Source organism: Salvia splendens, chromosome 16 (genome assembly GCF_004379255.2).
Source record: "Salvia splendens isolate huo1 chromosome 16, SspV2, whole genome shotgun sequence".
Lineage (NCBI taxonomy): Eukaryota > Viridiplantae > Streptophyta > Magnoliopsida > Lamiales > Lamiaceae > Salvia > Salvia splendens.
In genome coordinates, this window is record NC_056047.1 from 33,622,942 (window position 1) to 33,635,437 (window position 12,496).

At 39.1% G+C, this 12,496-nt stretch overlaps 1 protein-coding gene across 2 annotated transcripts; it reads right to left on the reverse strand.

The window, feature by feature from the left end:
- Positions 1 to 2,857: 2,857 nt before the first annotated feature.
- On the reverse strand, positions 2,858 to 9,035 carry LOC121772034 (cullin-3A-like). Of its 2 annotated transcripts, none has more exons than XR_006044250.1 (3): positions 8,534 to 9,035; positions 5,268 to 7,549; positions 2,858 to 3,184 (listed from the first exon to the last, which is right to left on the reverse strand). XR_006044250.1 is itself a non-coding variant. In XM_042168961.1 (3 exons), exons 1-2 carry the CDS (start codon positions 8,695 to 8,697, stop codon positions 5,509 to 5,511), a joined length of 2,205 nt encoding a protein of 734 aa, XP_042024895.1. In that variant the 5' UTR covers positions 8,698 to 9,035; the 3' UTR covers positions 2,858 to 3,184; positions 5,487 to 5,508. The 2 variants fall into 2 exon arrangements, 1 of the variants encoding a protein (XP_042024895.1); XM_042168961.1 differs by having other exon boundaries at positions 5,487 to 7,549.
- Positions 9,036 to 12,496: the final 3,461 nt, after the last annotated feature.

Genomic DNA, 12,496 nt, shown 5'->3' on the forward strand with positions numbered 1-12,496 from the left:
TGGCAGATATTCTCACCAAGGCACTGAGCCCTACAAAATTCAAAGAATTCCTTGGCAAGCTAAGTATCGGGGATACCGTTACTCAACTTGAGGGGGAGTGTTGGAAAGAGAGACAACATTAATATGCCGCCCAACATTCATTATGGAGAGTTCCTAAGTCGGACGCATAAATTTTCGATAGTAGGGGCTGTACTATATTCTCTCCATCCGCAATAAAATAGGCAATTTGAGAACGGCATAAATTTTAATACATAATTAATAAAGTAAGAGAATGAGAAAAAATATAAAATAATATACTCCCTCCGTTTCCGGTCACTTTTGCGCACCCATTTTATAAAAAATGACAATAAATAATTAAAGTGGATAAATGGTAAAGTACGAGAGAAAATAATGTTAAGAGGATTATCATTTTTGTAAAACGAGTGCGTAAAAGCGACGGAAACTCTTAAAATTGGAAGAAGAGAGTAATAAATAATAGAACTCATAAATTATAAAAGTAAGAGTGAAATAGAAAATGTTTCCATAAATTAGTGTGCATTTCCTAAATAAAAGGATGAATTTAATACGATGAACTTTTTAAAGCATCGGTTTTATTAAAAATACATTTGAATCTTCGGTTGGACTTTTAATTTAAAATAATAAGCCAATAAGTGAAATCATTTAATGCAACCGGTGTTTTATTAATAAAATAATATTATATTTTAATTTTTTAAAATTAAGTCTCTTCCTCAAAAGACACAGCTGTCATTGTTCTTTCTTTCTACCGCTGCAAATATTCAATTCAGCTTGTCTTCTTACTCAATTTCTGATGATTTACTCTTCAATAACCTAAATTTGGTGAGGGCTAATGACCGTTTTAAAAATAATTGCAAATTTTAGAAGTAGAGAAAATATAAAAATATGAATTTAGGAAAGGGTTAAGCCCTCCCCTTCCCTTTACTGCGTCCGCCCATGCTTTCAAACTAAAGGAGAGTTGCGACCCAAAGGTATTGTATAAAAAAACACACAAATTCCGTTGGATAAATACTCCATGTACATTTGATTGGTGAGTTTTCTGAAAAATTTAGCGCAACATAATTATAAAATGGGCATTTTAAAGCTTTTTTTTATTTCGAGCGAAATATGGCATTAATTGTACTCCCTCCATCCGCCAAATATTGTCCATGTTTAACTCGCCGTGAGTTTTAAGAAATATAAAGAAAAGTGAATGGAAAAGTGAGTAGAATGTAGGTCGCACATTTATATATTGGTTTTATAATAGAATGTAAGTGTAATAAGTTTGTGGAATGTGAGGACCATTTACCATAAATGGAAAAAAAACAAAGTGGACAACGTTTCGCGGACAGACCAAAATGGAAAAACTGGACAACATTTCACGGACGGAGGGAGTAGTAGGTAATCTCCACTGCAAATAATGTATTCCTCCGTCCCATAAAAAATGTGCACTTTCCATTTTCGTCTGTCCCACAAAAATATGTGCATTCCATTTTTGGAAAGTTGTATCAATTTAATAATGTAGGTCCTACTATCTAATAACTCTACTTTAAATACCATTCTCCTCCTCTCTCTTACTTTACCATACCATTATCCCCATCTCTCTTACTTTACCAATTTTGTCTTAATTCTCATCTCATCCGCCCATATTTTTATGGGATGGGGGAGTATCTATCTCATACCTCTAACAGAATCAAATATAAAATTGCGAATAATTTCTCTCAAAGTTTTAAAAAGAATTAGAGTGTAATATTTAGCTTTTCATCATAATATATTGCTTATGACTCAAATATACTCCCTCCGACAAATTAATATGAATCATTTGCTTTTCGATACGGGACTCTATGTAGTGTTATTTTGTGAGTTAATAAAGAAAAAATAAAATAAAAGAGGGGGAAAAAATAGAGATGATGATATTTTAATTTAGGAAACGTTTCATTTCTAATGAGACATTCTAAAAAGGAAAACATTTCATTTTTAATGGGACAGAGCGAGTAAATATAAACAAAAAGATTAGAAACTCACAACTAAACTGCAAATAGGAATCTACGGGTAAAATAAAAGGTGAATACAAGCAACTTTCATAAAAAATACTCATCCGTTTCATTAAATATGAAACATTTTGTTTTTGACACGTGATTCTGTGCAGTATTGTTTTGTAAGTTAATTTTTAATTGGACATATAATGAAATGAAAAAATAGGGATGTTTCCATATAAACAAACGTTTCATTTTTAATTGGACAGAAAAAAAGAAAAACGTTCCATTTTTAAGGGACAGATGGAGTAGTAGTTGTATATTTAGTAAACAGTATAATTTGACAAGCTATTGTTGGATCAAAATCTAATGTTCCAACTTTAGCTCTATTCAAAACACCCCTCAATAACCAATACAGCAAAACCACCAATACAAAACAACCTATGTACACGTTTTCAGAGGATATTTGTATATGCAATCATCAAAAACCAACCTGAAACTCCATTGAAGTACAGACAATGGTTTAGGATGACGATACGGACAGTCTCTGAGCAGTGACTCGGGCCGACATTGCCTGAAAGTAGTGTAGAATATCATGTGTGTTTTCAATGGTATTGCTGTTGTTAGAAGCAGGCGAGGGAGACAAGAGGAGGAACATTATGGAAATGTAGCAAGGAAGATGCGAAGAAAATGAAGAATTAAAAAAAGAAAAATAATTCAAATTTATTGTGACGCCCCAGAATTTCGTTTTCTTTCGAGAAAAATTGGATTAATTAGTATTATTAATTCCTACTAGAAGCCGTGTAACCGTAGATTACCGTTGAAATTTCCGACTTTGGAGTAATCTAAGTATTTTTGTTGGAAAAAAATAAAGTGCAAGGAAATTATTATTTCAAGGATAAAAGTGGAGAAAATACTTTATTTAGAGAAATGTGGAATATACATGTATACATTAAAAGACAACACATGCTATACAAATTGGAAGCATGGAGCTACGCGTAAGATTCCTTCAAGCATATGGGAGACCCTTCTCAAAGAGGAATAAAGTGGTAGCTAATTTTACTCTATGGAATTGTGGTGCCTAAACTTAAGATAAAAGCTGAATTGCTTTGGTCAAGGGAGCTGCAGTACAAGATCTTCTACCCTTCTCTCTTCTCTTCCCCGTCCTTCTCTAAGTTGGCTCCCCACTAAACTCCAAAGTTACAGCCATGAACCTGCAAGATTGACCACCAAAGAGGTTAGAAGAAATTCCTCAAATAAAGTGATGAAAATAGTGAGCGAAAGGGGGAGAGGCAACAAGCTAAAGGATCAGCCGAGATGCCCTCCAAAGAGCTGTAAAATCAGCAAGATCATGCACCATTCCCAAACTTTCACCAATTAAGAAACCAAGACAAAAGCCACAACTATGTGAGCTTATAGTAAGCCCCAAAAGAGAAGGGCTAGCATATACCTACATATAATTCATGAGATCAGCCCCCCCCATGAGACTCCCAAGAAATTACACCAAATTGGTATGAAAGGCATAACCATCAAGCTCGAAAGATAGCTAAGTTACAACCAAAAAATAGTAGTTCAACTTCCCAAGATTTCAGACGCAAGAGGCCAAAATCGAGGCCTGTATAAACTGCCTCCCCACCCCAAATTTCACCGCACATAAGAATTTCAGCAAGAACTAGGGAGGAGAACGAGGGAGGCAGTGACAGCGCGGAGGGGGCAGCCGCATAAACCAAAGAACCACTGAGTGAGGTAATCCCCTCAACACCACACCACTCTTGCATCATTTAGATCAAGTAGATAGAACAAGAACTTAGAGAACATAGAGTTAAGTGCCACGGTTCTGCCAAATTTCACAATAGGAAGCTTCTACCATGAATCCCAAAGAGCAGATACAATAATCAATGTCACAAGATTAAGGTTTGATCACAACCATAGCCAATGCTTTTAAAACACTCAGTTGCTGCCAGAATTTCAAAAAAGTAAGCTAAGTTTTAGGGAAGAAAACTTAGCTTTAGTATGAAGGGCTGTCCGACGGAGAACTTGACGGAAGGAGCTGACGCGAGTTGCCGACGTCGGTGTGAATCCAAAGCGAGTTATTAAATTAAGGAATAAGCATACCAGGTGAGCTTTCTTTTAATGTCCACTACATTAGTGTGGATATAAATCAAATATTTGTGAAATTATGAAATATCATCAAAATGGAGCTGTGATTATTTTCAAGATGTTGTCATGCCATAAATGTTTGTTTTGATGATGCCTATCTGTGGGGCTAAGTGCCTCTTTTGTTTTGGTAACCCCAAAACGTAAATCGAATTCGGGTCTGAGAGTGGGTAAAATTCCAACACAGACTTGTGTACACGTTGAAATCCGTGAGCTATCGAGAGGGTTGGCCGGTTCTGTGTCCGTGGAAGATGGCCACCTTCCCGGCACGATGGAATGATGGGTGACCGCGGGAGGTGGCCACCTCCCCGACGCTTGAATGTTTGGATATGGCGAATTATGAATGATGAAAGAACTTAGTTTGCAGACAAACTTTTAGCTCACAAATGAATTTAGTATGCTCGGGACTTTTAAGAAAAACCCTCATGTGATACTGTAGATGGATGACAACTATATAATGTATGTTTTGATTTTCGGCACATGTCCACTGAGTACTCTTGTACTCAGCCTTGCATGTATTTATAAATGTGCAGGTTGAACGTCAAGAGGAAGGAGTATTGATCGGAGTCGATATTATTAAATAATCAAGTGGATATTCCAACGATTCGTGTCTTCATGCACGAAGTCGTTTAGCAAGGACTTATTCCGCTGTGTTTTGTTAAGTGAGAATCATAGAATCTCACCATCGAACTCTGATTTATTTTGATGAGGTGTCATTTTCTGTTTCCAAGACTATTTACTCTAGTACTTGGCTCCTATTCTATGTTATTATTTGATTTGGCCTTTGGCAAGTTTCTCAAGTTCTACCCTTTCTCTCCCCGTTTTCTTTAATTCCCTTTATTAGTCGCGGTTTACCCGCTTTCGCTATCCGTAGCAAAATGCGGTCGTGACATTTATTCACTCTGGCTTTCTTGTGTGTCTCTCTTTTGACCTTTCAACATTTGTTGAGAGCACAAAAATATGCTTCAGAACCCAATAAAAGTAAGTGAAGACAAACATTTACAAGTTTTCACCACAGGATGCCTGGTCACAAATCAATATTTTCTCCCTATTTACTGCATTTATGAAACTTTAATGACTAGAATAAAAGACATGCATAGGTTTGGAAGTAAAGGTCTTGTTAGAGAAAACTTATGGTACCAAAAATTGTATGAGATTGAGATGCGAGTACAGCACATTGCACGACGAGAGAGTGAATTCATAGCTGTAGGCAATACGCAAATGATGTTACAAAGGGTGGAATTGAATAGTGGCCATTGCAAGAAGAGATAATAGTTTCACTCAAAAGAAAAATTGCATCTTTCAGAAATAAACTTGTCTCGACTGTCAACCAGTAGCACTTTCATGGCAAAAGCTAACCTGGAAATATTGGAGAAAAATTTCACGCAAGATACCGGTATAATCGTCTATCTGCATTATCCCTTTCCAAGAAATCTCGCTCTATAAGGGATTCGATTCGTTTCTTGATCTCCCCGGGGTTGGCCAGGAACCGTGACTGCAATTGTTTTGTCACCTCAGCAATAATATTATTATGATCCAGCACCCTCCTCGATTTCATGATTCTGACTATTGCAGCCTCAATCTGGGGCTTCCTATCTTCCTCCACCCTCTGCCTTGTCTCTTGCTTCTCCGGCTCAGATTCTTTTTGTGCAACCACAGTTCCTATTTTAACCTTTCGAAGTTTACTGGTGAAATTGTCATTAACAGAAAATGCATCATCCTCTCCGATATCCTTGCTCATGGGCTCTTTACGAAGCACATTTTTCCCTTTTACACAAGCTAAGGACTGCAGGCACCGTTTCAAGTCAGAAGATGGAATCTCTGTGACCTGCTCAATCTCCTTGTAGCTAAGATGTTCGTTACTGTTGAACAGCATTAAAACACACATTTGATAAGTCGAAACATTCAACTCATACTTCTGTACATTCCCAAAGGTTGCTCTCAGATCAGCTGTTCCCATATTTGTCTGCCAGGTCAATCTCCTACCTGTATGAGTCCTCAGGTAATATGATCGAAACTTCTCGCAGAGAGTTGACAGCTCAGCTGGAAGGTTGCAAGTGTTGGTGGATTGAGTAGGCCACGACCCAGTAGTCAAAACCTGGACGACTAATGCTGGGCCATTCCCCAGCTCAGCACCGCAGGCAGCATAAAACCCTTGCATAGTGTCCTGAGACGTCTTCATATCTGTAAACATCCCTTCCAATTTTGATGTAAACTGATACCCACATTCAGTCTTCAGTTTGACAATGAGACTTCTTTCTGCATCATCCGATACTGTTTTTCCTGACAGGAGCCTCTTTGCCAAGTGCTGTTTGTAGTATTTCTCAAAAACATCTTTCTCCTGAAGGTAACGGAACAATATCATTACCTTATCAAGAATAAGCTCAACATCCTCGTCTTTCACTCCCTTCAGCCCTTTGCGCAGCTTATCATCCACAAACAAAGATATGTACTCTGGAGAACGAGGATTTAAATTAATGAAATACTCAAATGAAGAACTCAAGGCATTCTGGAATGTCTTGTCATTGCTGAATGCCGAGCTTATGATTTTATCATACTTATCCCTTTTCTCAAGGAGTGTCTCAACAAACTCCACTGGATTCTTCGATTTCTCTGGATCAGTAACAAGCTGATTTCCTGTATCTCTCATGTGGGACGTCATTACATTCCTGATTGTGGAGAGGCCGTCTGAAACCCGACGGAATAAGTTGTACATCCTTGCCAAGTCTTCAGATTTATCATCCAGAAGCATCTTTACCAGACCCGAGTTCTCCATATGAACCAATCTAAGCATGTGGTTGGCTATCATCTCCTTTTCTACAACATTGGTTATCTTTGGTTCAGTCTTTGTGTCTAAGTAATGTGATACCCTGTCAATATCTTCATTTAAACGCCTTTCAGCTTTCTTCAGGTAGTCCGCACAATCACAACACTCAATATATTCCTGTGATTCTGCCTGATAGTAATCAGCAGAAACGTTAAGAAATGGTTTCTCGAAATCCTCTTGGTAGACTGAAGCTCCCAAATCCATTAGCATTTTAATAATATTTCTCATAAGCCCTCTGTTGATGACTTCACCTGTGCGTTCCCTCTGTATCAGTTCAAGAATGGTGTTTAAAAGCCTTGACTGGATATTACAAGAGTGAATGACATAGTCCCTCCAGAGGTTTAGCCCGAGCTCATGAACAGGGGTCTTATGGGTGCTTGGGATTAATGTCCTGTCCACGTACATTAGTATGTCACGGATCATTTGCAATGCTTTATTGTGATTGTTCCATTTGGCATTAAGTTCATCCAGGAACGAGGCACCTTGGGCAGCTTCTATAGATTTGGACATTGACTGAAGATGGAGTGTCATTGTCGACACAAGTCCAGAATAAAGCTTCTCCCCAAATTTATGTAATACCATATTATATGCATTTCTGGATGAACGGAAATTCAAATTAGAGACCCAATTTGTTACCGTAGGAATATGCGATTTGGGAAAAAATTACTTGTTTCATATATAAACTCCTATTCTCTGACTCAAGTAAGGATTCACTTAAAGCAAAAGAAACATATGTTCAGCAATCAAAGACTCTACGTTTTTTTTTTCAGGAAAACATACCTCTAGACACCAAATAAAAGGAAGTTTCTTTTCGTAAAACATATGTTCAACATATCTAATTCTCCTCGTTCAAACTATTATCATAGATTTTGCGTATAGACTCTTTTAAAATTCCACAGCTCAAATGAACTTGTGCATTAGATGGAAGTTCCTTTTCCACATGAGTATAATTGAGACAGAGTACGATTGAAGCAGAGGGATCAAAAGAACAAGTTAGGATTAAAAGCAGAGGGATCAAATTAACTGAAACAAAGTCTTCATCGAGACGGTTTCCTATACATACACATTCAGAAACAATGTTCTGTCAATTACATACAGATTAGAGATTTCGTAACAGAACAAAAACAGAGGATAAGCCGTCCATGAAACCATAACATATGGAAATTCTATTTAAAACCTTAAACACAATTCGTCGAGACAGTTTTCTGTACATACACATTTACTACGAAATCCTTGATTAGTGTAATGATCGGATAATTACACATCAAGTAAGTGTAAACTATGCCCCATGGAATTCCACTTGAAGATAGTATTGTTTAATGTGATAATAAGGTGAAAGGAAAGAAGATAATCCCAGCACATGAAAACATTAATCAGCCACCATTACTTTCATAGAAATGGTGGTAAAACAGGTTCGAATAAATACCAAATCAAATCAGCTACAGAATGAACCATCAATATAAAGCAAAGTAGCGATACAACAAGCATATGCAGACAATTGAAGATACAAACGAAACCGTAAAAAATGAATTGTAAAACAAACTTGGCGAAATTGGGGGAAGAAACAGCAAAAACAAACCTGTATAATTCTTCAAAACTAAGCCCGCTAGCGTTATGATTGTAAATCTCTTTAATAGCATCCTCTAAAACCTTCCAAGTCTTTTCGGCATACTTGGGATCCACCACCACTTTGTGCTTGAATGCTTCAATCTGAAAATTCCTCTTCTTCGGCCCGCTGCTCATTCTTAGGGTTAAATTGATAGCGCAATTTTAGGGATTTTCTCAATTGATTAACGAAGCGGAAATCCAGGTATAGGGCATGAAATTGGAGCTGAATACCGCTGATAGATTGGATTGAAGGTCGAATTAGTCCACCATGAACAGGATTTGGAGATTATTGTTGATCAAAGGAGCAAATGCTGTTCATTTCTTTGTCAAAGGAGGGCAAGTTTCTAAGGTTTTGGTGCTAAAGCTAAACTGATGATTTTCTTTGTCGAATCGAGTTGATAATTATAAGAGGGGAAATTGCAGGAAACCATACAATCCTCCATTCTTCGATTCCCTTTTGCCATCTTATTCCAGCAAAACTAGTCCATTTTTATTTTTTAAATTGTCACTACCTATAACATCTATATGTAAGGAGAGTTATGGAAAAATTTACCAAAATATTATTATAATTTATAATGCCATATTTATAATATCATGTAATAAGTTATGTTGTTTAATATTTTATATTTAATTTCTAATTTTAATGTTTTTATCTTTGGGTTTCCGTTTTCTTGTAACCATCATTAGCTTAACGATTGTAATGATTGTTGGATAGTAGTTTAATTTTAAAATTCTTAGCATTATCTTATCTTTATGTTTTTTTTTTCATTTTATTTATTTTGTTCTTTCATTTATAATTAATTTTTACAAAAAGGTGTTTTTTATATGAATATATATAAAAAAAGAATGTTAGAATTTTTTACTTTTAAAGTTATAAACTTGCTGAAGAATTGAGCTCAATATCCAATATCTTTTTGTGAAAAGAATTTTAGAGCATCTGCAGCGGACTAAGAGCACCCGCCGTGCCGTCGGCGCAGCGAGTACCCTGCTCGCCGCTGTGCTTTTGCCGACGGCACGGCTCTGCTCAATAGCAAGAGCACCGCCGTGCCGAAGAGCACACCTACGTGGCGTCTCCTGATTGAGCTCGTTTTTATTCCATTAAATTTATTTATTTTTTAATTCATAAAAAATCAAAAATAATCCGAAAAAAAAAGAAAAAAATATTTTCGGATTTCCAAAATATAGCCATTTTAACCGTTTTTTTCTATTTTCTTGATGTTTTTTAAAAAATTATCCAAAAATCATCTATAAATACCCACATTTATCATACATTCTTTACATCAAATTATCCCTCATTCATACTTCAAATTTTTTTATTATGAATTTAATTATGTAATTTAAAATTTTTAGGATTTTAATTATGTAATTTTTTATTTTTTATTAATTTGTAATCGTATGTTGGGTATTTTTAATGGATTTTAATATTTTGGAAATGTTTTTAGTAATGGAAGTATTTAATTGAATAATAGAATGTTAGGACCCTTGAGCATGCTCTTGGGGAAGAGCATGAATGTGAGTATTGTACTCTTGCGGAAGAACATAGAGTCTGTTGGAATCGTGCTTGGTCAAATGATTTTTGACTAAGAATAAATGTAATAAGACATTTAATTTTGTGAAATTAAATGCAATAACGTCGATCTACGTTCCGAGTAGATGACCGTAGTATATTCATTTTCTCAAATCCGATTCCCGGTGAGTGAGAAATAATATATTAAAGTTGGTCACAATAAAGCTAGAAATGAGCTATGTGAAGAGACTTAAGGATTAATTAACTATGTGTTAATTATCCCACATTGGGGATGATAAACTTCTTTGATGAAGTATTTAATCAGATGAATCATTATGTGTAATAATTATCGTGGAATAAGACGGGTGAAAGAGCCCACACGCGCGCGCCGCCGCCTGCCCGCGAGCCGCGAGCCGCGCACCGCGCACCGTGACCCGTGACTCGTGTCCCGTGTCCCGTGACCCGTGACCCGTGCCCCGTGCCCCTTGCGCCGGGCGCCGGGTGCCGTGTGCCTTGTGCCTTGGATCTTGGCAATTGGTCTTTGGGTGGTCTTTGGGCTGTTCTTTGGAGTTGGTCGTTGAGCGTGGTTCTTACCCCGCTTGTTCTTTTTAGACCACCCCAAACTCCACGATATCCCCGACGGGTCCTGGTTCACGTCATGGTCCCGTTGGACCCCGACGCACAACGGGAGACAAAAGGTCCCCGCTGGACCCCGACGCACAACGGGAGACAAAAGGTCCCCGCTGGACCCCGACGCACAACGTGAGTCAAAAGGTCCCGCTGGACCCCGACGTATAACGGGAGACGAAAGGTCCCCGATGGACCCGGACGGTCCATGGTGTATCCCGTCGTGTAGCATGTCTAGGTGCGTCGTGACTCTTCATCTCCCACTAGCTAGTGCACCACCCAGTAACCCCCGGCGGTTACAGTCAAGCCATCATGACACACATAATGGCTTTTGACTCCATCAATGCTCCCGTGGGTGGACTTGGCCTATAAATAGGCAGTCACTCCATGCATTTCAAACAGGGTCATTAGATACACAACACATTGTCATAGCTCTCTCCCTGTCTCTGCATAGTCTTCCCGTCAAAGCTCTGCCCTCGCCATCATCTAGTTCGCCGGAGTTTGGGGACGACACGCCAAACCGAGAGCACTACCGGGGCGTATCTCGTCTAGCGGAAAGAGGACTCCTCGACTCGGCTTACAACTTATTTACGGTTTATTGTTTCGAATTCTTCATTGTAATTTCAATTCAATTTATTTTCCGTTTAATCTCTATTCTTCATTGGGTTGTATTGCCCGGTTAGTGTATCTTTGTATTACAGTCAATCATTTTCCAACCAACAATCGCAAGACGAGATATACTTGCCGTTGAAGAAGGAGTTTGGACTTTAAATTGAATCTAAAACTTTCGAAACTAATACCTTAGCGTGGAGATGGATCCCATCGCTGCGTTCCCCGTCGTCGCTTTCCCCGACTCCAACACTGACGTGCCCACTATTCCCCCGCCGGGTTCCCGTCGGGTCCCCGCCATGACCACGACTCCCGTCGGGTCCCCGCTATGACCATGACTCTCGTCGAGTCCACATCATTACCGTTGACTACCCAAGCGCCTTGAGCGCTCACTAACCTATTTGGGTCGAATGGTGCATCCACCTTGAGTGGCATCGATGGTTCCACATTAAGTGGTTCCATGGGATCCTTGATAGGATCGAGTGTTGGACCTTTCGAGGTCAACACGGGTGTTGGGGCCTTCGGGACCAGCACGAAGAAAGACGGTTCCACTTTTTGCGGTTCCGCGAGATCCTCCAATGGATCGTGTATTGAGTCCTTTGGGATCAACACGAGTGTTGGGGCCTTCGGGGCCAACACGCAAATTGACGGTTCCACTATTAGTGGTTCCTTGAGATCCTCCAACGGATCAAGTGTTGAGGCCTCGGGATCAACACGTGTGTTAGGACCTTAGGGGCCAACACGAAAACGGGGGGTTCCACGTTTAGTGGCTCCATAGAATCCTCTAATGGATTAAGTGTTGGGACCGTCTGGTCCAACACGAGAGTTGAAGCCTTTGGGATCAACAACGACTGACTCCAATGTGGGGGAGAGACCTCGTAAATGTGAATGGTCAATAAGTCCTACGGGACGTCTCCCGTCGTTCCCATTGATAGGGACATAGGGTCGTTAGGCGTGTCCCATTGGTCTCAAGGGACGTCTCTCGTTCGTCGGGAGACATGGGAGACGTTTTTCTCCCGTTCGTGCCTTCGAAAATGTTGGAATACATTTGGCACACGTCAGGTCCCAAGGGACGTCTCCCGGTCGTCGGGAGACATGAGGGATATTCGACTCCCGTCCGTGGCATGGGAAATGACGGGAGACATTTCTCACCCGTTCTGCCTTCAAAACGTCGGGAGACATTTCGCTCCC

Excerpts from the sequence above, each read along its gene's own strand:
- LOC121772034 (XM_042168961.1), bottom strand. The coding sequence starts at position 8,697 with ATGAGCAGCGGGCCGAAGAAGAGGAATTTTCAGATTGAAGCATTCAAG. Across the intron at positions 7,550-8,533 it reads AGTTTTGAAGAATTATACAG|AAATGCATATAATATGGTAT; the intron begins GTTTGTTTTTGC and ends CCGTTCATCCAG.